Source organism: Nicotiana attenuata, unplaced genomic scaffold, assembly GCF_001879085.1.
Source record: "Nicotiana attenuata strain UT unplaced genomic scaffold, NIATTr2, whole genome shotgun sequence".
In the NCBI taxonomy this organism is placed as follows: Eukaryota; Viridiplantae; Streptophyta; class Magnoliopsida; order Solanales; family Solanaceae; genus Nicotiana; species Nicotiana attenuata.
Window position 1 is genome coordinate 59237 of NW_017672941.1, and position 23624 is coordinate 82860.

The 23624-nt window shown below is 37.9% G+C and overlaps 1 protein-coding gene across 1 annotated transcript; it reads right to left on the minus strand.

Annotated features, from left to right (window-relative positions):
- Positions 1–9227: 9227 nt before the first annotated feature.
- LOC109214995 (RNA polymerase II C-terminal domain phosphatase-like 4) lies at positions 9228–22002 on the minus strand. The gene is made up of 9 exons (XM_019378991.1): positions 21436–22002; positions 18839–19059; positions 18485–18570; positions 16330–16445; positions 15967–16147; positions 14172–14461; positions 12674–12862; positions 12293–12331; positions 9228–9731 (listed from the first exon to the last, which is right to left on the minus strand). The coding sequence occupies exons 2-9, from the start codon at positions 19057–19059 to the stop codon at positions 9432–9434; spliced, it is 1422 nt and encodes a 473-aa protein (XP_019234536.1). The 5' UTR covers positions 21436–22002; the 3' UTR covers positions 9228–9431.
- Between the last annotated feature and the right edge of the window lie 1622 nt (positions 22003–23624).

Genomic DNA, 23624 nt, shown 5'->3' on the forward strand with positions numbered 1-23624 from the left:
AGCCATCCTGCTCATATAACATCATCTCTACGCGGAACCTCAACACATAAGAAATTCACCAAGCCGTCTCACAACTCATACGGCGCAATATATCATTACATGAAATAGCTGACGATGAAATAGTACCCCGACTACTTGTCCAAAGGAGCGCATTGCTGAAATGAACACATTTGGCCTGATATAGAGCCCATATTCACATTTAGATCCATCCACAGACCTCAAGCTGATTCTGATCACACTGAACTAGGCTAATAACCATTCGAAGGTCCATAATAACTCCTTTTTTCTCATAACACACGAGAATTACCATCATAACCGAGGCAATCCTCCACGGTCCACAACCTAATAAGTCGAGTGCCCTCCAAGCATAAATTCTCAAATTAATGATATCACCACTGTCTTCATACTTGGTTTAAATTTTCAATCAATCAAGTGACTACATGCCACACTTATACAATCTTCCTGTGGGGCATGCTCCCACGACCTTCCGTAACAGACAACAATTATGCGTATCCATACCACCAGTCGCACTAACGCTGAGAAAGCATTCAAGAATCCCTAACCAGGATGCAAGGCCTTTTTCACAAAACACCGATCTCAGGTGACGTTGAAGACGATACCCACTTACTTTAAACATCGAAACTCCTTTACTGCTCATCCGAGCTCGTGACAGCCTTGTCAACACCGAACTGCAACCTTGATCCTCACTTCAAATTCCATACCACTCACTGCACCCAACATGCCAATATACCATAGAATGCAATTTTCATCATAACTTCGTAACCACTAATAGATTAACACTTCATCATATAAAACTTTTCACTTAACTCACTTCAGGAGAACCATAGCAACACACGGGTGAATTCTCATAACCGTAGAATATGCAAATCTCTAAGTAGTGGTCTAAGCCACCATAGCCCTTCCGGGATCCGCCTACACATGACAGGCCATAACAGTGGAATACTTCTGAATAACATCAATTACGGCGGTTGACAAGCCTCACACGTGCCTTCACAAATCACTTGCATAACTTGATCACGTTGAAGGAACTGATCACTACCACCAATATGCCAATTCAACTATGGCTAACCAATCTATCTTCTTCCAAATTAATTCTTAATTGCCTTAGAAATAATAATAATAACTCCATTCAACACATAACACACTCCATCCGCACTCATCCCGAGTGACCTTGAATCACGAGACCATGTTGTCTCAAATCCCACGAACCATTTCATACCTCCCAAATGCTAAACTGCAAGTCAAAACATCATAGAACATTTTGTGCCTCTTCTCATAAACTGCTACAAAGCTTGATTCTTAACCGTACCTATAGGCTCGAAACCATTAGGCACCACGCTTTGCCCCTTTGAATCTACTAGGACCGTTGTTGAGAGCCACCCGCTCTGACGTGGCCCCGAATATAATCAACTCCATGAATCTTCTAGCACATGAATACCCTCTCGACGAAGCACCTGGCAGAATCACTTCCCTTGAAACCCGCATCTATACAAGGCATAAATCCTGAATCCTTCCCCAAGTCTGAACATGAGCCAATAAGGCCAACCATAGCATACCTTTAGCAATTCCTTTGCTCAAATTACCACTTAGCTTGAAGCCACTATTACACAACTCTGAAATTCATCAGGATTCTTTATCTCTTATTGACATAACCTTACGCAATCAACCGCCATAATTCTCGGAATCTTTCTGTAAAACCCTTTTTTATATTTTGAATCATCAACCACATTCGCACGACCGGTCTCTTTGCTGTATAACCGATAGAATTCTTCGCAGAAGCTTCTCCAACCATGCGACCGCTGATCTGCTCACTGGAGATAAACCGCCTGTGGAATTTACGTGCCGACATCTTCCAACGCTGCTGCACGGGGTACAATCACTACGACATCAATAACCCATCCTGAGTTCGAGCTCACTCTCTAGATGCACAAGTCCATTCACCCCTCGTGGACATCAATTAAATGTGCGGCAACATCCTTCCAATTCAAAGTTACGTTGTATCCTTCTTCATTTCAAGTAGCTCATTTCCGTTATATCAAATCTCCTGCCGCATAATAGCCCATACTTCAAATTAGATCCGTAGACCCTAATCATCAATCACTAAAATTCCCAAGTCGTTCCAAACTCTCCTTAAGGTGTGTAGTCATCCTAACACAAAGCCCATATGCAACTCCGCCACTCTCCCACTTTGGCGGAACTCACCCCTCTAATCGACCACTCGACCTTTTCTTCTTATACCTGGCCTTTTAGAAATTTTCACCACCGCCTGACACTCTCCACATGTCCTTCCTCATCCTTTGCTGCTCAGTTGTTGCCTTAATAAAATCTATCTTCGTAGCACTTCAACCCACAAATTGCCACTAACTTTAAACCTTTCCGGAGATCGTCTTTCTCGAGCTGTCGACATTAGAAATACCAATTCAATCCTGAACCACCGTACCCCGCGATATCCAACAGTCGTTTCTCCAATATTATTTCACAATATCCTACCCCAAGGGCGAATTGCAGAAGACCATAACACCGGCGAACTTAACACATACAATCGAGGACGACGACACTGCATCGCAGATAAAAATTCCACCACGCTCGAAATTATCAAAGTCTCGTTACTCCATCACCCAAATCTGGACATTCATAGGCCAATTGCTTTTCTTCCGCCGGAAGTGAAATATCATATCTCTGAATCGTGCACTGAGTAGATTTCCTTTCAACTCATTCACCGCCCCAACACATAGGCAAGTCTCCTACCATCAAGTCAATACTGAGCGATAACCAATCGCGAGCATCATAGCAACCTATGCATAGCCTCCAAGCTCTTAGAAGCACAACTATCGAGCCGAAATGATAGAAAAATCCTTTCGCAAGGCGACGACAATAGCTCACCCAACTATACCGAGAGAAACATCCCGCACCATATCTGTAGTACTATTATAATTCTTCAATTCTCGATTTATAACAAGCGGTTCGAGTCGCGTAAGATTGAGTAGGAAGGAAACAAGGGCATAAGCCTCAAGGAATCAAGTCGCACGATGAGGAAATCAAGAAGGGAAGTGCTCCTAACAGCCCTGTAGCCTCCCGAAGATAAGTACAGACGTCTCCGTACCGATCCGCGAGACTCTAGTAGACTTGCTTATGACTCGTGAGACCAAAGGGAACCTAGTGCTCTGATACCATATTGTCACGACCCAAAATCCACTATGGGTCGTGATGGCGCCGGACACCGTTGTCAGCCAAGCCAACCATAAATACTTAATTAAATTCTCATTTAAATAATTGTGAAAACTCTGGTTTTCCTTCAATTTTGCTAGTAAAAGATACTCATTTCAAATTAAATATGAAAGTCAAGAGATCAATACAAAATACCCCGTAATCATCCCAGAACACAGTGTCACAAGTGCATGAGCAGTTACTAGGGAATAAAATAAAATACAGTAATTGTCCGGAATACAAGGTGGACAGAAATGAAAATACAGCACAATACTCTGAAGGAGACTCTAAGGGCTGCGGGCCGTCTCGATAAATGCAGCTCATCTAAGTCTCCGTACCAACCAAGCCGCTATGCCACTAAGCCACTAGCCACACCTGAACCTGTGAAACAAAAATGCACAGCAAGTATAGTATGAGTACGAAAACAACGTGTACTCAGTAAGTATCCCGCCTAATCTCGAAGAAGTAGAGACGAGAGGTCGACTTCGACACTTACTACTGGTCCAATGATGATAGATCAGTAATATAACAAGTCGAAGGTTTACATGAACATGAATGTAATTCAATAGAGTGAAGCAAGTAAACAATTCCTTCTTTTATATGAAAATTTCTAATTTCCTTTTTCATCAATTGTACATATATTCTCAAGCCGGGAAGAAGCAATATCAACTTCAATAAAGTTCAAGGCAAGCAATACAAGCATGCGCAATTCATGCCGAGGACGTACGGCCCGATCCAATAATATTTAAACTGTGCACTGCCAGAGGGTCGACTAGCGCGAACCATAGATGCATCTATTACCCCGCTCGCGAATCATACATGCGACGCGGTCAAATATAGATAAACAATCACCCTGCTCGCGAATCATACATGCGATGCAGGTACACACAGAAACACACACTTTTAACAGTCATTCAAGACTATTATTCAAGGAGGTGTAAATTTCTCTTTTACAAGTCAAGAAAATGAAGTTTAACTCTTTTAGAAAGTCATTTGCCACTTCGATATGATTTAAGCAATTTAAACTAACAATAAGGTTACGAGTATTACAGGTAAAGCATGCTTTTGGGTCCTAGACTACTCGGACATAAACATAATAGTAGCTACGCACAGACTCTCGTCACCTCGTGCATACGTAGCCCCCACAAATAGCAGCACATAACCAATTAATTCACCTATGGGTCAATTCCCTCTTACAAGGTTAGAAAGGAGACTCACCTTGCTCCGAAATTTCCGTAACCGGCTTCCAAGCCCTTCCAACGACTCCAATTGATGCACAACGCCCCAAAACTATTCAAACAGCGGGCAAACCAATAAAAATTCACTCTAATACTTGTAACAATTAAAATTATATAAGTTCCCAACTCCGCTCGAAAAGTTGACCAAAATACCCTCGGGCCCACGTGCCCGGATTCTGAAATTTCTCGAAGATAAATTCTACCCATAGCTTTACTAACTCAAATATACAATTTGCTCTAATTTTCATGCACAAATTCAAGGCAAAAGTCCAAAATTCCAAATTCTAGGTCTTCCCCAAAAATCCCAAATTTATACTATTTTTCCATGTCCAAATCCATGTAAGATCACATATTTAACTCAAAAATAGGAAGAAATCACTTACCTAGTGTTGCTTGGTGAAAATCCCTCCTTGAGCTCTCCAAAATCGTCCAAGCCAAATGAAAGAAATGAAAGAAATGGCCAAAACTCGTGTTTAAAACAATCTGCCTAGGCTTCATCGAGTTGTACCTTGCGCTGTGCATCCTATTACAAGTTTCCCCTGTTGTACACCTTCTGTTAAAACGCCCATAAATCCTTGTGGAAATGTCCAAATGACAAACGGTTTGAAGATTTAGAAACTAGACTCGAAGATATTTCATTTGATAGGTTGCACACCATATAACTCTTTATATATTCCGAGATATGAGCTTCTAAAATCGGCTCCATGCATCAGAAAATTCTGTCGAAACTGCTCCACCAGCCATCTTCAATCGATCATAACTTTCTGATAAAATGTCCAAATCATGAATGGTTTAACTTTCTGGAAACGAGAATGCATGGGCAACAACTTTTATGTTTTGCAAATTTTCGGATTCCTTATAGATTTCGAGATATAAGCTTCCAAATTCAGCTCCGCGATTGCACTAGTTGCTGTCAAAACAGCTTTCTGCAGAAAATTTCAGCAACTCTTTGGTCCGAAATTCATTCCGTTAACCTTCCGAAATCCACCCAAGGCCCTCGGGACCTTAACCAATTACACCAACATGTCCCAAAACATGATACGAACTCGCTCGAGGCCTCAAATCACATTAAACAACGTCGAAATCATGAATCATACTCCAATCCAAACTTTATGAACTTTGAAATTTCAAACTTCTACATTCGATGCCGAAACCCGTCAAATCACGTCCGATTGACCTCAAATTTTGCACACAAGTCATATTCGACATTACGGACCTGCTCCAACTTTCTGAATCGGAATCCGACCCCGATATCAAAAAGTCAAACTCTCGGTCAAACTTCTCAAAACCTTCAAATTTCTATCTTTAGCCAAATGACTTCAAAATGACCTACAGACCTCCGAATTTACTTCCGATCGCGCTCCCAACTCCAGAATCACCATACGGAGCTACTCCCAGACTTGGAATCCCAAACAGACATCGATAACACTAAAATGCACTTCAACCCAAACTTATGAAATTTCTTCCAAAATGCTAACTTCCACAATAGGCGCCAAAACGCTCCCGGGTCATCCAAAACCCGATCCGGACATGCGCCCAAGTCCGAAATCATCATACGAACCTACTAGAACCTTCAGATCCCGATTCCGAGGTCGTTTACTCTGAAATCCAATCTTAGTCAATTCTTTCAACTTAAAGCTTCCGAAATGAGAATTCCCTTTCCAAATCAACTCCGAATTCCCCGGAATTCAATTCCGACCATGCGTACAAGTCATAATACCTGAAGTGAAGCTGCTCATGGCCCCAACTGCTGAGCGGCGCGCTAGAGCTCAAAACGACCGATCGGGTCGTTACAGTAAATAATAACGAATATGTTATATTTTAATTTTTGAGATATAAGAATTATGTTCTAACAATCCCCGCATATCTCAAAAACAATATCACGAAATAAAATAAAATAAGAAATTTTGCTGGGTTTTCACAAATGAGCATAATGCGTCGAATCTGGTGTCTCTTGGACTCTGAACCAGACCTAGATAAAATAAGATTAAACTTACAGAACAATTGCTGAAGTTTAAAACTTCTATGAACCAAGAATTCTTTTGTAAGTTTAGTGTCTTATCTATCACATTATACCTCCACACTTTGATGTTTATCGCGGTTTTGCGCTAATAGGCCATGCGCGCGCCTGATTTTCATGAGTGCTCTAGAAATTTCGCCACAAATTATATAGGAGCGGCCCCACTCCACACTCATATAGGTCCATCCATCAAGTGTATTCTGCAGCACAATACACCGGCTATAAAAGACTATGGATTAGTGGATTAAGAGTATAATAACTCAACCTCACATTCCTTGCAGTCTCGCACTATATACACACACACCATAGGAAGAAATATAATTTAATAGTGCATGTTTGATCAACTAATGACTTGTTATTACCCATATGAACCCATTTCATGGGATCTCCAATCACATAGATTGGGTTACCATCATTTTTAATATATCTCAAATTGGCAAAAGTCTCAACCCCTCGATGTTTTACTTATAAGTCAAAGGATCGGCCAAATCCTCTTTTGACTACACATAATATGTACAAGAAAAAATTATCATCTCTAATCAATTGCTTTATGACATTATATCTTAGAAAAATGTGTCTACCCTTCCCATTGAAAGATTTATTTTCTTACAATGGTTATTGCGCTTTGGCAATCATAATTCATCGACATAATTATTGTCGGTTTAACTCACAAGAGGTTGCTTAATTAGCCTCACTGTCCGGCAATTTTAATATCATAACACCCACCAAAAGGTGATCACACAACAACTAGCTAGTTTTTTATCATCTGAATCAGAGATTCAATATCATCATTGTATCTTTCTAATACAGTGGAAAATCCACATACAAAATACTAACTTATAGTATTTCTCAAATAAAGCATAAAATCATCTCAAATGAAATAAAACTTGACTTCTGTTCAAGTGCCTCTTGAAACATCTTTCAACACATAAGAGTTTAGTTTCTTTTTGTATCTTTTGTAGTCAAGTACCAAAGAAAATTTTCAAAATACAGAAGCAACTTTAACTACAGAAATATCTCAAATCAGTAGGAAATGGGTCATAATTCAACGATTTTCTTCACCCAAATGACTAAGAGACCCAAAGCACCATAACTTTTCGAAGTCAGAAATACAATAAATTTTTGATCTTCTAATACAAATTTTTGCCACAAAAAATATCATTTTTGTAAGGCTTCAATGTTATAATTTTAATAAACAATTTTTCTATTTTTTCCCTCTTCTTAGGATCAAGCTAGATAACTCAGGACACCATGGTCCCCCACATTTTCGAAAATTTCAAGTTAAGGACATAACATTTTCACAACGCATAAAGAGTTCCACCAATTTATAAATAACAAGCTAATATAGCTTTACCCAATAAGTCACAAGAATACGAAACACGAAGGTCTTATCTTATCTATTATTTATATCATACTAATACGGAGGAGATTTATAAAATTAACACATTAATCATCATCTTCCCTTCCATAAAAAAAATCTGTCAAATTCTATTTGACATGAATGATTATCATGTATAGTAAACTATTCACTCTTTCATAATTCTCATAGAATTAGCAAAGAACTTATACAACTCGGATGAAATCAATCATGCTTTTATATGTAACACACCAAATTCAAAACTCAAATTTAATGAAATTGAAATATAAATTTAAACCCACTATCTTAGAGCTTTCAAGATTTTCAAAATATATAACAATAAAAGTTTACATTATTGTAGGCTTAGGCGCATTTAAAAAAGCGTACCTTAATTTTGTGGTGGAATTTACCTTCCATAATGCATAATGCACAAAATTGAAATAGCAACTTAATTAACATTTCGTTGCTCACAAAAATAATTTCAATAAAGAGTGGTATTCTCCATAAGACCATTGTGCAAACTTGAAGTGTAGGTTCCATTTTCAGAATTAGAGCAATAACTTGGACAATATCAAATTTAATTCTTCATAATTAAAAAAATATGGAAATATCCTTAAGATTGTTAGAAAAATATTGGTGATTATGGAGAATAAAAGAATTAGCTTTAGCCGTGTCAAGGACACTGTCCTTAAGGATATTTCGCCTACAGTAATAAATAAAATTAGGCGTATTCCCCAGGATTCAACAAGCTCTTCTAGTATAACTAGGAGCAGATACCACAAAGATAAATCAAAGAAAACCCAGCACAAAAGAAGGGGAAGAAAATTTTTTACTTTTTCACACTTTTGAAAGTAAAAAAAAGTTGCCCTAAAAAAAAGCGATAGAGCAAGAAAGAAAGGATCAAAACACCACGGGCCACACGCAAAAGAAGAGAGAGGATAGCCAGAATTGGGAATTTATAGATAAGAACAACCATCTCATATGATGGCTAGCTACAATGCTCCAACATATATAGCATTTAAAAACTAAAGAATTAATAAGAAAAGATGTTACAAAACAAATCTTAACGTTTTGTAACTTCCAAAGCCATTAAAAGGCTATTACTAACGGATAATAATAATTTGAATAGAAGAATTCAAAAACCATTAATAGCTAGTCAAAGATGGTTTTGTATGAATATTAATAAAATGTCGGTTATAATATTATAATAATAGCTATTAATCATGGATAGTAAATAATAATGAATATGTTATATTTTAATTTTTGAGATATAAGAATTATCCTCTTAACATATTTATCATATTTAATGTCATAATCTTTCTGGATCTTTTAAGTTTAGTGAATTGTTAAATGACTTGTAGCACTATGATAACAAGCAAATCAGTATTCAAAGTACCAAAACAACAATTTACTCAATAGAGAAACTGAATGGAAGTGCCAAAAATACCTGTTCCGATTTTGGTTTGATTCCCCTGTGAACTATTTTTTGTCATACTCAGATGATTTTGGTAGTGAAATAAACCTGAAAAATTTCTACTACAATTTACAATCACTATATTCCCTATTCAAAACTAAGGTTAGCAAATTGTTATGAACTGACTGGGAAGTTTTCTTCAGGCGGCTTTCGCCATAAATAATTAGCAGCTTCAATCCATCTTGGATGGACCAAAAATTTCTTCTCCTTCACCGCCCAACGCGATTTGTCAGTTCCAGCATCCATGGAGACCACATGTGTCACCGATTGATCGACTTCTGTGGAGCATGTGGCTCCTAATTGCTCAGCCAATTTCCACAAGTGGTGATTTTCTGCTTGGAATTGTGTAGGAAATACCCGGGTGAAGACGATTTTACAACCCTTCAATATTTCCTTCCGAACTTGTTTCAGCACCTGTAAAAATGCCAACAGATTCTTATTAGACTACACTAGTGTCCATAAATAAATTATCTAGACACAAGACTAAGACAGGTTTAAATGAAGCGACATGGACAATTAGGATTCATATAGCCAACCCCAATTTGCTTTGGATTGCTTAGCTATTAAATTCTTTGAAACATAAGTGATGCCGCAGACTCGCGCCTTGTTGAGGGCCAAAAACGCTCCAATACCCCCATTACAAGTGATATCATTCAGAAGCGATCGTTACACTTTAAGATATACGATCTATGATCTTACAGCTTCAACTTTCTTTAAAGAACCGAGATCAGCAGAACATGGTATTCTTTCACTTCTTTTTCCCCTGGACTGCCCCCAACCTCCACCACTTTTGGGCAGGGAGGGGGAAGGGCAGAGGTGGGTATTTTCAGGATTTGAAGGTCCCCCATAATCTCAGTACTCCTTGTTATGGTTTCCAAATTTCAGGCATCATAAGCTACATTAAGTTATTGGTAATCAGCAAAAGACAATTATATCAAAGTTCACTCAGGACCAACTGTTAATTAACCTTTCATGGGAAATAGGTATTGCACATAAGTCAGCAATATGTTAGGTTAGTGTTACTTTCACAGACTGCAATACAGCCAATACTTGTAGGCAATATGTAGAAACAACTAAGCAAGTAAGCCTCAAACCACCTTAGGCAGCAGAAAGGAAGCTTTCGAGTAAAGTAATGAAACTATGGTGATAAACTACAAAATGGACACACAGCACTCAATAAGTATTTATTCAAGAGGTGTACACACGATGTTGAACCAATGCATACCGAGAATCTGATATGCAAATACATTCCCTTCTCTGTCACAATTAAATGCAATCTACTTTGACTAGCACCGTTAAACCCCATAGGAAAACAAACTTTATGGCGATTAGAATCATGTTGGGAGCTCCAACGTAATTTTCTCAGACATTTGGCAAACAAAATCACATCCATGCTTAGGCAATTAGAACAGGACTTTTAGAGTTTGGAACAAAAACAATGTTCCCTAAAACAAACTTTCTTCACCTCACAAACTTAGTAATTCAAATTTCGTTGCCGAATGCATAAATTCACATCAGTCGGAATCTGTTTTATCACAAATTTTCTAAAATCCATGTTTCCTTAATCAACTTTGCAATCACTTACTAAGCGTAAAATTTTTGGCAGAACATTGAACTTGGTCTTGTGTGACAAGACCAGGGAGATGGGGAGATCGACGGGGATGTAACGCACCGTATCGGAGGTGGAGTGGATGAAATGGAGGTTAGCGTCTGGAGTCTTGAGTGACAAGAATGTGCTACCGAAACTTTAAGGTAAGTCCTATAGAGCGGTGGTTAGACCAACCATGTTGTATGGGGATAAGCGTTGGCCAGTCAAGATTACACATATCCCGAGGATGAAAGTAGTAGAAATGAGGATGTTGAGGTGGATGTGCCGGCACACTAGGAAAGATAAGATTAGGAATGAGGACATTCGCGAGAGGGTGGGTGTGGCTCCTTCGAATGACAAGATGCGGGAAGTGACACTTAGATGGTTCGGGCACGTGCGGAGGAGGAGCCTTGATGCTTGGCGTGAGCGGTTGGCTCTGGCAGATACGAGAAGAGGTAGAGGGCGGCCTAAGAAGTATTGGGGGAGGTGATCAGGCAGGACATGGGGCGGCTTCAAATTTCCGAGGACAAGACCCTTGATATGAAGGTGTGGAGGTCAAGCATTAGGGTTGTAGGTTAGGAAGTAATAGAGCGTTTCTCCTCGTTGTGCAGGCTACTCTAATAGTATTTTTGTCTTAGGAGTGCCAGCGATTTTTGTTGTGTTTCACATTTTTGATGTTTTCACATTTTGGCCTTTCTATTTTTTTTTTTATTTGCACCGGGTGTCCGAGTCTCTATGAGCCCCGACTAATCCCGGGGGTGCACAGGCCCTCGGCAAGGAGTTTCCCGCAAGTGCACCACGGTTAATTCAGCTTTTACCCAGTCCGATGGCCCTCAGAAATTGTTTGCACCCAGTAGGTTTCGAACTTGAGACCTTGAAAGGGAGCATACCCCAAGGCTCAAGTCATTTGCCACCAGGTCAACCCCTGAGGGTTTGGCCTTTCTATTTATTTATTGTCTTTTACTATGTTGATTCTATTTTTCAGGTTTCTGTTGTTACGGATCTATTGTCTCTGAGCCGAGGGTGTCCCGGAAACAACCTCTCTATCCCTCCAAGGTAGGGGTAAGGTCTGTGTACACTCTACCCTCCCCAGACTCAACTTGTGGGATCCTACTGGGTTGTTGTTGTAACATTGAACTTGGTCGAAAATAATTTAGCAGAGTTTCTTCCTTTTCTTTTGTTGTTGGGATAAGTGATTCGGAAGAGTATTTAATAATGTGAAAACTGGATTTTTGGTTTATCTTAATTTGAATTGTGGAGAAGAATATTTTAGGAGGGGTTAGGTTTTTGTAATGGGCAGAAAAGAGTAGAAGTTTCTTTTATTAGGACAGAAGGAGTACTAAACCAAAAGTCACCTATAAATTAAACTGTTTGTCAAGAATTTTACCTGCCTAACATCTCGCTCCATAATATTGTCCCTGCGTTCCTGCAAAGAAAATAAGAAGAAAAAAAACTCAACAATGGAAGGCAGCTACAATCAAAAGTAACAAAATTAGTAAGTGCTACCCCCTTCGAGCCAATATAGATGTCCCATTACATGATTACTTAGGTAAGAACTGAAGTTTTTTTGTATTCAAACGAAGTGAGTCCGTAATTGTATAATTAGTTTTGAAGTATGAACGTTTTCTAGCATAAAATTCGGTTTCCTTAAAATAAAAGAACTATTTAATTATGTTATGGTTCGTTAGAATAAACTGGACAGATTTTGAGACGACTCAAACAGAAAGTATGAGTTAATTTTGGGGGAGGAATAGCAAAAAAAACATACCGGGTCGAAGAACAGGCTGTGGATCTGTTGCAGTACTTTTAAAACAGAGGCAAGCGCTCCCTCAGCTTCATTTTCATCACTTTTCGTTTCAGAAAGTGATTTACATTTTAAACCAAATTGTCGACAACTTGAGGTAAAGAAATGATAACGCTCCATCAGTATCAGGTTCTCCTTGTGCTTTCCCCATACCTAAAACAACACAGGTTTCAGTTCCCCCAAAAAACAACTCATTTCTCTAATTAAAAATTAGAATTTAGAAAAATGTGGAACTTGATAATAGTCTTCGCTCAAATGAGATTACTCAGAGAGCTTTAGACACACAGCAGGTCTTACGGAGATTCATGCAGTTGGGATCAGATACAAGTTTAAGATAGTCATACAATACAAACATAAGCATTTAACTCAAACTAGGAGAACTCAAACCAACTATCGGCAACATCAAGAAAAAGTATCCATAATAAAAACACAAGAAAAATAACTAAGACTTTGATCAAATAGGGAGTAATAAAAAACGGAAATTGTTCTACAGTTCTAGACACAAAAGGTTTATAATGTTTGTGCTGAATTAAAAGAGTTTCTGGGAGCAGAAGATTACAGTAAACTACTGCTTTTATGAATTTCAGCACAAACAGACCCCATTTTCAAGAAAAAAAAATCAGCACTTGCATTTGGGAACATAAATGGGAGTTAAAAGAAAAAAAATTGATGACAGCTATTAGCACAACTATGGTTCATAGAGAACTGACTAAAACATGAAGATATATAATGAACATGTAGAACAAGAAACTGGTTTGTAGATATTAAAAAGTTCCAAAGAGTATCTGACAAGAGATACAATGGAAAGCAAGTGGAGCAGAAACTTGTACATAATTATTAATTGCAGGCAGCCCCTTCAGGGACGTACAATAGTGCTGAAATGATAGAACTCAGCACAAGGATAACACACAAAGTGAGAAACCGTCCTATTTATTAATTGCAGGCAAGAGCAGCAAATTGTTTCATTCCATTATTCAAAACTTGCTTTCAGTACGTCAACAGCAACTCCTGCATTTTCTCCACCCCCCAGCAAAGTGCCAGAAAAAAGTGGTAATCAAATGTAACCTGAACATGCTTAACAATCATCAAAAAAGAGGGAACTACAAATGTGAACGCATGGCACAAACACGAACAAAGAACCGTAGATAACAATCAGGCTCAACGAAGTTCCATGCAGATAAGTTAAACTCCAAAAACAAATCTGAACTGTCAGAATAGCAATACATGAAAAATGGAAAGCTGTCATGGAATTAGGGTGGCGGGAACTTAAATTTAGTCCAATTAACTCTCCCTTTGTATGTATGTGATAAGCCTTCAACGGTATTAGCATTCTTTTTCTTTGAGAAGGAAAATTACTATATGGAATAAGAACTATCTCAATGGTATTAACATTCTCCTAACCACCAAAGAAATTCTTTCATTCTTCGTGGAGGGAACATGATACTCCTAGAGAATTGCTTACCGCTTCAGTATCATCAAGGATCAGGACAGCACTTTCTTGACCCACAACAACATCAAGGCCCTTTTGATGCCTCTGGGTGCAGTCTCCTTGAGCAATCACTCTAGAATGGAAGTAGATACCTCCAGGGTCAAGTAAGTCTGCCATTTCCAATGCATAAGGACGTTCACCCATTGTGTAAATGTACATCTCGAATAAACTACTGGCTTCTTTCAGGAAGGTGTGGACAAATGGCCTCAACTTTGTCATCATGTGTATCCAATCCAATTTGAAAAGGTTGCTTCTCAAAGCATCTGTACATCACAAGTTGGCAAAAACATCATAAAACAGTGCAGAACAGATACCTGCAAAATAACTATCACGACCAAACAACAAGAATAAAAGCAAAAGAAGTCCTTACCATATATGAGGTCTAAGCAAACTAGTATAAGAAAAGACAAAACTTAATGTACACGATGACAAAGATTACCACAAAGAATTAACAAAGTGAAGAGCTTACAAAGCTCTAGGATTACAGGCCAGGTTATCAAACAGCATAATTTAGATGACCCACATGCCAGAAGTCCCAAAAAGGGAACATCAGTTGCAATCAGAACATGATATATCCATTATACTTTCTAATCAAGAGCGCCAGCTAAACATTCTTTTCCTAGTCCAGGATTCCGCATCCTTACAAGACACTATTAAACATTAACTCTGCAAAAAAACATATACCACATCATCTAAAATAGTGTAATCCCTCCCCCCCCCCCTCTTCTCTGTCCCTCCCTCCCCCGATTCGTAAAAATGCTCGCTAGGTTGGGAAAGAATTTCTATTAGCTTCAGAATCTGCAATCTCTAAGAAAATTGCAGGTTGGTCTGTCAAGAAGTTACATATTCCATGCACCAAGCAAGTAGATTAAAATGTGCATGGGACCTACTAATGTCCAAAAATCTTCTATTTCTCTCCAAACAGACACACATCAGTACACATCTAGGAATGATGTCCAGTACTAAATTGCTCCAGCAAACAACTGCCTCCAGGCCAGAAGGAATCTAACAGATTGTAACATTATGAATTAGATGCACCCTAATTGCTCGTATAAATGGCTAAAGCACAGATGCATCTAGTCACAATGGAAAGTGAATGAGCTAAAGTCTCCTCATCTATCTTGTGCAAACTGCACCAATACACAAAACCTGTTCATCTTTCTAATAATGACCCACTAAATTGGACTTTAATTTAAACACTTCTGAAGTTCTGTTTAGGTATTATATGAATGAAATCAAAGAGTAATGTAGTCACAGAGACACATACCTGCCTGCTATCAGATCCCTTTCAAACCTTGGAGATCAAATTAAAGGAATAAGATGCTAGTAGTAGATTGAGGACAGATGACAGAAATTAGCACAGTAAATCTGATCAGAGGGAGAACTACTAATTCCAATAACACAGATTTTCTTAACTACGTAGTGTAACATTACCTCGTATTTTCTGTATAGCTTCCTTCTCTATCTAGTTCATTAAACTAGTAGTCACATAACATATATACACTATAAAATCCCATGCAAGCTACATCGTAGAGATCCTAGCAGTACTTCACCTCACTGCTGCAGGTTTCCCTCCAACTACCAATATCTCTAACAGATTTCAGGCTAGGAGACCTAGGCAATACCAGTATAACCTGTTGGACAAATTTTCTTATTTTGCTTCCCTAGCTTCCTTGTGCAAGTAAAACAGATTTTCATCACTTTCAAGAGCAAGATATAAGCATCGAAATTATAAGCCACTAGCACATAACCAGTAAGAGTAGCATACCAGGCAGAACTTCTCGTTGGTCCTTCAAGTATAATTCTTCTGCTGAAATATCTGCAAGTCTAGTTGAGTTCAGAAGTGTGTGGTCTAAATCAAGAACCAAGTACAGCTTTTTATGACGTAATAAGTTCTTCAGGTCCTTGTCACGCAATCGAGCAATTTCATCATCTGCAAGCCTCAAATTCTGCAAAATTAATTATAGAATCCAGTAAAGATGTAGAAAGTTTACTAGAAATAGCTGTCCCCAGCACATCATATAGTGCCTTCCATTCCTCTCAACCGTCTCCACACCCAACCCAACCCAAAAGAAAAGAACATATGTATATACAAGTGTATTGTAGTGACTACTGAATCATTAACAATAACCTTGTGTATGTATCCAAAAGCCACACCCGATTCGTTTTCCACCTTCTGCCCACACCTTATACACATCCCTCCCATGACACCAGGATGTGAGCATATATCCAGAGCCAAAGATGCTCCTGCAAACAGGGACATGTCAGGTTTATCACACAGAACCACACACGTACTTCATGCTGGAGAAGCACGTCGATGACTGGAAAGGAAAGAGTCAAAGAACTTATAACTACATGCAAGTAGCTGCAGCCTATTAATTAATTTCATCCTAAAAATTATTTCTTTCCCTATTTCTTAATCTTTTGTCAGGGAAACTAATTTGCCATTTTCTAGTCCCTCCGCAAAGAATGAAAGCTCAAAGAAGCATTTTTAGTGTCAAGGAAACCATAGCTGTCATCTATATGGAAAAGGCATTACCTAAGTTTTGAAGAGCTGAAGACCAGCTTATCATCTGATACTTATCGTTGTCAGAATTCAGCAACTAAGGTTTTAATAAGATGATCAGAAAATGGAAAAGGCATTACCTAAGTTTTAAAGAGCTGAAGACCAGCCTATCATCTGATACTTATCATTGTCAGAATTCAGCAACTAAGGTTTTAAACTTTTAATAAGATGGTCAGAAGATGTAAAAGAAGACTACAGAAGCCCATAATGATCCAGTTGCAGTATAATCAGATTGTATTTACTTCAGGCCAATGAACATTTTCTAATAGATAAGGTCAATAATATCCACAAAAAGAAGTGAGTTCGTGGAGAAGAATATACAAAAGTACAAAAGGATTCTTCGCTGTTAGCTGTGTGGCAGCTGACAAAATCAATCAAGTTTTCCATGTCATGTAAATCATTTAACCAAAAGATTCAAAAGCTGAAGAGAAGCATATTTCCAGGTGCATAGAGGCTGTTTATTTCCTTCGAAGCATTGACTGCTCCTCACTCTCCAACCATGGGACGTACAAAGGAATAGCATTCTACAACTTTCTGTTAACTTTCTGTTTCTTAAGAGTTTCCCTCACCTTCCACAGTCTTTGCAAGTTTTCTATGTCATGTAAAACATTTAAACCAAATAACCAAAAGATGAAGACAATCCTAATTCAAGCTGCATAGAGACTCATTATTTCCTTCAAAGCACTCACTGTTCCTCTCTCTCCAACCAATGTGACATCTAGAGGAATAGCATTCCACATTTTTCTGTTGCTCCATAGAGTTTTCCTCCCCTTCCAACTACAAAAAATTTCTTCAAGTGATAGGCATCTATTGAAGAACCTCGACAAGATAGAAACATGTACCAAATCTCTAATCTACAAAATGCAAAAAAAAAAAAATGATTTTAAGTTTCCATCCCATTTTCACACATATAGCAATCACTCAATTAACTAGAGGTCCAACTCACTTTTTAATACAGTATAAGAGCAAATGAGGGCTTCTTTGGATCTAGAGGTTCTTTAAAACTTGCACTTAGTTCTACATGCATATACAAGACTACAATCAACACTTAACCTAATGTAAGTGCAATGACAACAACTAGGCATTAACCCCACTCATAGATATCGCCTATGTGGATACTTTACTTCATTCATCTCTAACCTTAGCTAAGTCATAATGATGCTAGGAGATTGTAAATCTTGAGACAACTTCTCTCCACATGATTTTAGGTCTACTTTACCCCTTTATATCCCCGTCAATCAACATACTGTCACACATACAAGCTAGTGCATTTAGAAGTCTATGTACAATACAGACAAACCATCTCAGATGACCTCTATCAGCAATTTCCAAACCATTATTCAGGGCCATGAAATGGTATTATTCAAATATTATACGCTCGAATAAAAGCTCAAAGTCAAAATTATTATGAGCTCATTTGAATTTCAAGGTAGGCTTTCACTTGAGCTCGAGTGCTTTGTTTGAAGCTCATTTTGCATTTAGAGTCAAGCACCAGCAGTAAAACAAGACTGAGCTTGGCTCAAGTATACCTCTAGACCTAAGTAGGTGCTGACATGAATTAAAAAGAATTATTGTAAGGTGTTATAATATCTCTACAACAACATCAGAACATCAAATCATTCAACTCGATCTTGATAAAATGCTAAACAGATTTGTTTAATGTGCGGATAAAATGCTAAACAGCCTATCAGAAGATTGAATGACTCTTCTACAGCCTGACCTGAAGTTTCTGCTGGTTCTCCACGAGATGCTGAACTCTGTGGATACACTGCATCTTCCAAAACCTCTGCTTTGCGCTTCTTTATCCTATGATAATCAAAATAGACATCAATGAGGAAATGGAACATTTAGTTTAAGCACAAATAATCAAACTGCAATGTTAGACTTTAAAAAGCAATAGTAAATTTAGCAATAAAAAGATTTCCAGTTTCAGCAGAACTAACAATAGTTGGTGACAATCAGCACAACCCTTTTGTAATTTGCTTCTTCCACACGAGCTCTTTTTCATGTTTAACTCAAAAACTTATCTTAGATGAACTAACAAATCCAAGCTTCACACAGAATCTTATAATACCTGCTAGAATCTGAGGTGCCATCATCAAGATCATCACCATCGCCACCATCTTCATCTTGCCCTTCCTCATCTTCCACCTCTTCCTCTCCCTCTGCTTCTTCATTATCTACTTCGTGTTGGTCAGGTGATACATCAGAAGCAGAGTCCAACTCTGCATCGAGAAATGCTGCAAAATCATCGCTGCTTGATGAGTGCACTGGAGAATCTGCCGTCAGACTCATCTGGCATGCCCGACATGAATTATATAAGAATCATGCTACATTATAAGAAACACAGTTGATACAGCAACATCCTTTTTTACTACCGTGTCAAAAACTCACAACAAAAACCAATAGCTTTAAAACAATTTCAATTTACATGTGGACTGCAACTTTGTAATTATTCTCTCTCACACGCACACACTATGAGGATATCATTAAGGCATAAAGCTCAATCGCATTGCAGAATTGAAAATGCCAACCCATATAAACAAGCTTAATGAGTAATTATTAGTTTATAATTCAGTAAAGTATGCCAAAAATGCGACCTGATTTTATCAAGTTAAATGTTCAAATTTCAGCTTTGTCAGATAGAAGTCTAATCTACAACTCATTCACCTCTCTGTAGCCCAAATTCTCATTCTTATAAATCTTCACTAAAGCCCCAAACAACCCAGCAATAATTCTACATAAGACTAACTAAAAGGTACTAGTAAACACACAAAAAAAGAATAGCCAACTCAGATGAATTATTCAAATTTTTCCGAAGTATATGGGAATACCCATATTAAACTTTATGCCAAATGTAAAGAAACTAGAAACAGAAAGTGGTTAATAAGAATTGAAACAACAATCACAGAGAGAACAATGGAGTTCACAGAGACAGAGAGAGTGACAGAACCTGAAATCACGGCCGGCGGGATTTCACAGGCGCAGAAAGGGTTTTTGGCGTTTATATTGTTTGTACAAAAGGCTTTTCAACTTCAGATGAAAATTGAAAGTTAAAAACAAAAATAAGTTTGATTTAAGATTTAAAAGTGATCTGATTTTATTTTACTTCTTTTTTTTTTGCAATAAGAATGATCAGATTTAACTCTGAGATTAATTACAGTTAAGCCTGTCGGTTTTGAGGTATATAAGAGAAATATAATTTTATTAGACATAAAGTTTAGACATAATTTCAAAGAGCTCCTCAAGTTTAATTTCTATAATACTGATATCCCTTTTAGTTTAAAACAAGAGTGAGCAAGGCCTGGTATCCTAGCCTACAGCATTTTGCTTGACTTGGCATGCATGAAGAAACAAGATTCAACAACAAAGAATGCGCCAAGAAATGCAAGCAAGGTACCCCTTTATGGATAAAGATCAGGCACCAATCAATAATACTCATTGTCACACCTCCTTTTTTACTACACCCCCGAAGGAGTATAATAAAGGGAGTTTTTCCAATTAAAGGACAATCGAAACGGGATTGTTATTAAAGGATTCAGAGTCGCCACTTGGAAGATTTATGGTGTCCCAAGTCACCGGTTTGAAAATCCCGAATCGAGGAAAAGAATGACTCTGTTGAACAGTCCGCGAACCAAAAATCCGGGTAAGGAATTCTGTTAACCCGGGAGAAGGTGTTAGGCATTCCCGAGTTCCGTGGTTCTAGCACGGTCGCTCAACTGTTATAATTTGGCCTATTATCTGATTTTAATGCATTTTTTGAACCTATGTGCAATTTTAACTTTGGACCGCTTTTATTTAATTAGTTTTTAAGAAAGATTGCAACGCTCTTTAAAATATGTTTCGGGCCACGTCACATAAATGCACCCGTAGCCCATAACACATTTTATCTAACGTTGAGATTTGGATTTGGGTCACATAAATGCACACCCGAGTTTAGGAAGGTAATTTTTAGATAGCGCGCCTAAAGAAACTACGCACTTTCAACTTTGCGAGGGCCATGGAAATTCAGCTAATGGCACACCTCGATTCTAATTTCAAAGGATTGTACTCAACTAAAGCAAACTACGGATGTTCATCGAGGTTGTTTGTTTTACTACTAGCAGCGATCTTAACACTGAACAATACTTGATAAGATTAAGAAAAATCCAAGCAAATTCTTCTACTGCCTAGCCCTTCATATTTGAAATGGGATGAAGCCAAAGCTAAAATATAGGAAGAAGTCTCTGAATTCACCAAACACATGGCATTTCCAACAACAACAAAAAAAACACTAAGTATTTCCAATCTAAAAATTTTAATCTTGCATGAAGCAGAATATGAAAATTTCTCTAATTGTCATGATGAAAATGAAAAATTTAAGAAAGAAAGATGGGAGTCACACAACATTTGTATGAGGCGGTGATTTCTAATATCTAACATTATAAGAATTGGTCTTGTAAACTACAGAAAAAGGGAACTTGAACACTCAAATCATAAGACTAGCATCTACTATATAAAAAAATAAAATTAACGGAATCAAATCCAACAACAAATTCTACCAAGCCTTTTCAGTAGGAGCAAAACTCTTGTTTTGGAATTTGCAAACACAAACCATTTCATATACTTACTTAAAGAAAACTCCAATACATACAAAAGCAGTAAACTAAAAGTGGGAGATTAGAAAGGGACCTCGAGGATTCAACTCCTTCAACAATTTCTTTGAATGTGAGCATGTCTTAGACCAGGAAACATCACGGACAAGAACTCGACGGAAACGGAACCTCGAACGGAAACCAACAATCCTCAACTAATCTCCATGTTTGGAACCCAAAGTCAGTGGAAACTTGAATTTTTGAGTATTTTCCGAATTTAGGGTCAAATTGAAACTAAGACGAATTAAAAATTTTTGTTTATTATTTTCCTTCGGATCTGTGAATGAGGGAACATAGTTAAGACATCAGACAGAAAAGGGATGAACAGTGGTGGTTCGTCGGAGGTACGGCAGCGGGGATGGCTGTTTCTCCGGCGAGTTGGGCTGAATCGCTACTGGTTGAAGCTGGTTCTCGCTAGGTCGGGCGATGGGTCTGGTGAGCAGAGGTTGGAGAAGGGAGTTCGATTTTGAAGATGATGAAGAAGGCCCCTACGATTTTTTCATTTTTTGAAGATCAAGGACCAAATCTGATGGGTGTCTGCGGCTGAGCCTTTTTAGTGTATATATCCGTCTCCACTCCAGAAAAAATGTGTGCCTTTTGCTCTTTAGGTGTAGGTTTATGTAGGGTGCAGGGTTATATTTTTGTGTTTTTTGTTTATTAGTCCCTAGTTATTTTGTGTATTAGGTCCTTAGTATTTTTTTTATTTATTTTTGTTCCCAAGAAGAGTCTTAATCCGAATTTGGCTAAGAATTGGGCTCTAAAATTCTTAAAATTGTTACTCCTTTTAAAATAAGATAAAAATACTACACAATGCTAAAGCTTATCCTAATTAATCAAACCAAACATAAAACTATTTTTGTGTTTTCAAAATTATATAATGCCAAAGCTAATCCTAATTAATCAAACCAAGCATGAAACTATTTTTGTGTTTTCAAAATTATATAGAGATAAAAATAAGGTACTATTTTTGTATTTTTTGAAAAATATATAAACTAAAATATTTTTGTAATTTTCTATTCTTATGACGAAAATAAAGTAAAGAAGTCAAAAAATAGTTGAAATAATTATATTAAGCCTAAATTAAATATTTATATACTAAAATATAAAAAATCTTGGGAAGATAAAAAATCACATGTCTACTACACTCATTAGAAGATTGAGAAAGTTTAAAGCTGACTTCAGATCAGTTGCCTGTACATGGCACTGAGAAGTAAAATGCTCTGCGTCTGAATCTGGCAATCTTATAATGATGGACCTAATTTAACAAAGCGACACCAACTACGAATTGCCAAATTTGTCGTATGCTACAATATCAGCATTTGAAGTACGGATGTAGGAGGGTCAACAATCAGTGCGAGGATAATCTTATATCATAGACCAAGCACACTTTTAAAAGCGCTTTTCTCAAAAGTATTTTTAGTGAGAAGTAGTTTGTGTTTGGCTAATTAGTTTGAAAATCACCTCTGAGCAGCAATTAGTGTTTGGCCAAGCTGTAAAAAACTGCTTCTAAGCGTATTTTTCTCAAAAATGCTTCTCAAAAAAGTGCTTTTGAAGAGAAGCTACTTTTTTCTGCTTCTCCAAAACTGCTTCTGCTTCTCCTCAAAAGCACACTTTTTTTATTTCAAAAGCTTGGCCAAACACCTCAATTTTTTGGCCAAAAGTGCTTTTAGCCAAAAAAAAAATACTTTTGGACGAAAAAAAGCTTGGCCAAACAGGCTATAAGTGGAGAAAGGCCAGAAGCAGCTACATGCAGTTAGCTTTCGCGGTCACCTTATGTGCCTTCTCTTCTTTCACTGTTTGCAGAAACTGACCAAAAGAGGACGGGAAATAAGATAAACAGGAAGTTCAAACAAAGTTCCCAAAGCTGAATAACCGAAGGGAACCGCCTTTCACCATGCTTAAGATTTTCTTTCTGCTTTAGTCTTCTTCCTCTCGGCAGTGGACACTTATTCTTGACCGTTACCTTGCTCAATAGCCGGTAATCAATAAACATCCTCATTGACTCGTCCTTCTTCTTGACAAACAACACCGGCGCATCCCAAGACGAAACACTGGGCCTAATGAAGCCCTTCTCAAGCAAGTCGTGCAACTGATCCTTTAACTCTTTCAACTCTGGCGGGGCCATACGATATGGCAGAATAGAAATGGGCTGGGTGCCCGGAACCAGATCAATGCAGAAATCAATATCCCTGTCGGGTGGCATACCCGGCAGGTATGAAGGGAAGA

Coding starts and splice junctions, on each gene's coding strand:
- LOC109214995 (XM_019378991.1), bottom strand. CDS start 19,059: ATGAGTCTGACGGCAGATTCTCCAGTGCACTCATCAAGCAGCGATGAT. Junction 16,446..18,484: donor AGAACCAGCAGAAACTTCAG/GTCAGGCTGTAG, acceptor CCCTGTTTGCAG/GAGCATCTTTGGCTCTGGAT. Junction 14,462..15,966: donor CCAACGAGAAGTTCTGCCTG/GTATGCTACTCT, acceptor TGTGATGTACAG/ATGCTTTGAGAAGCAACCTT.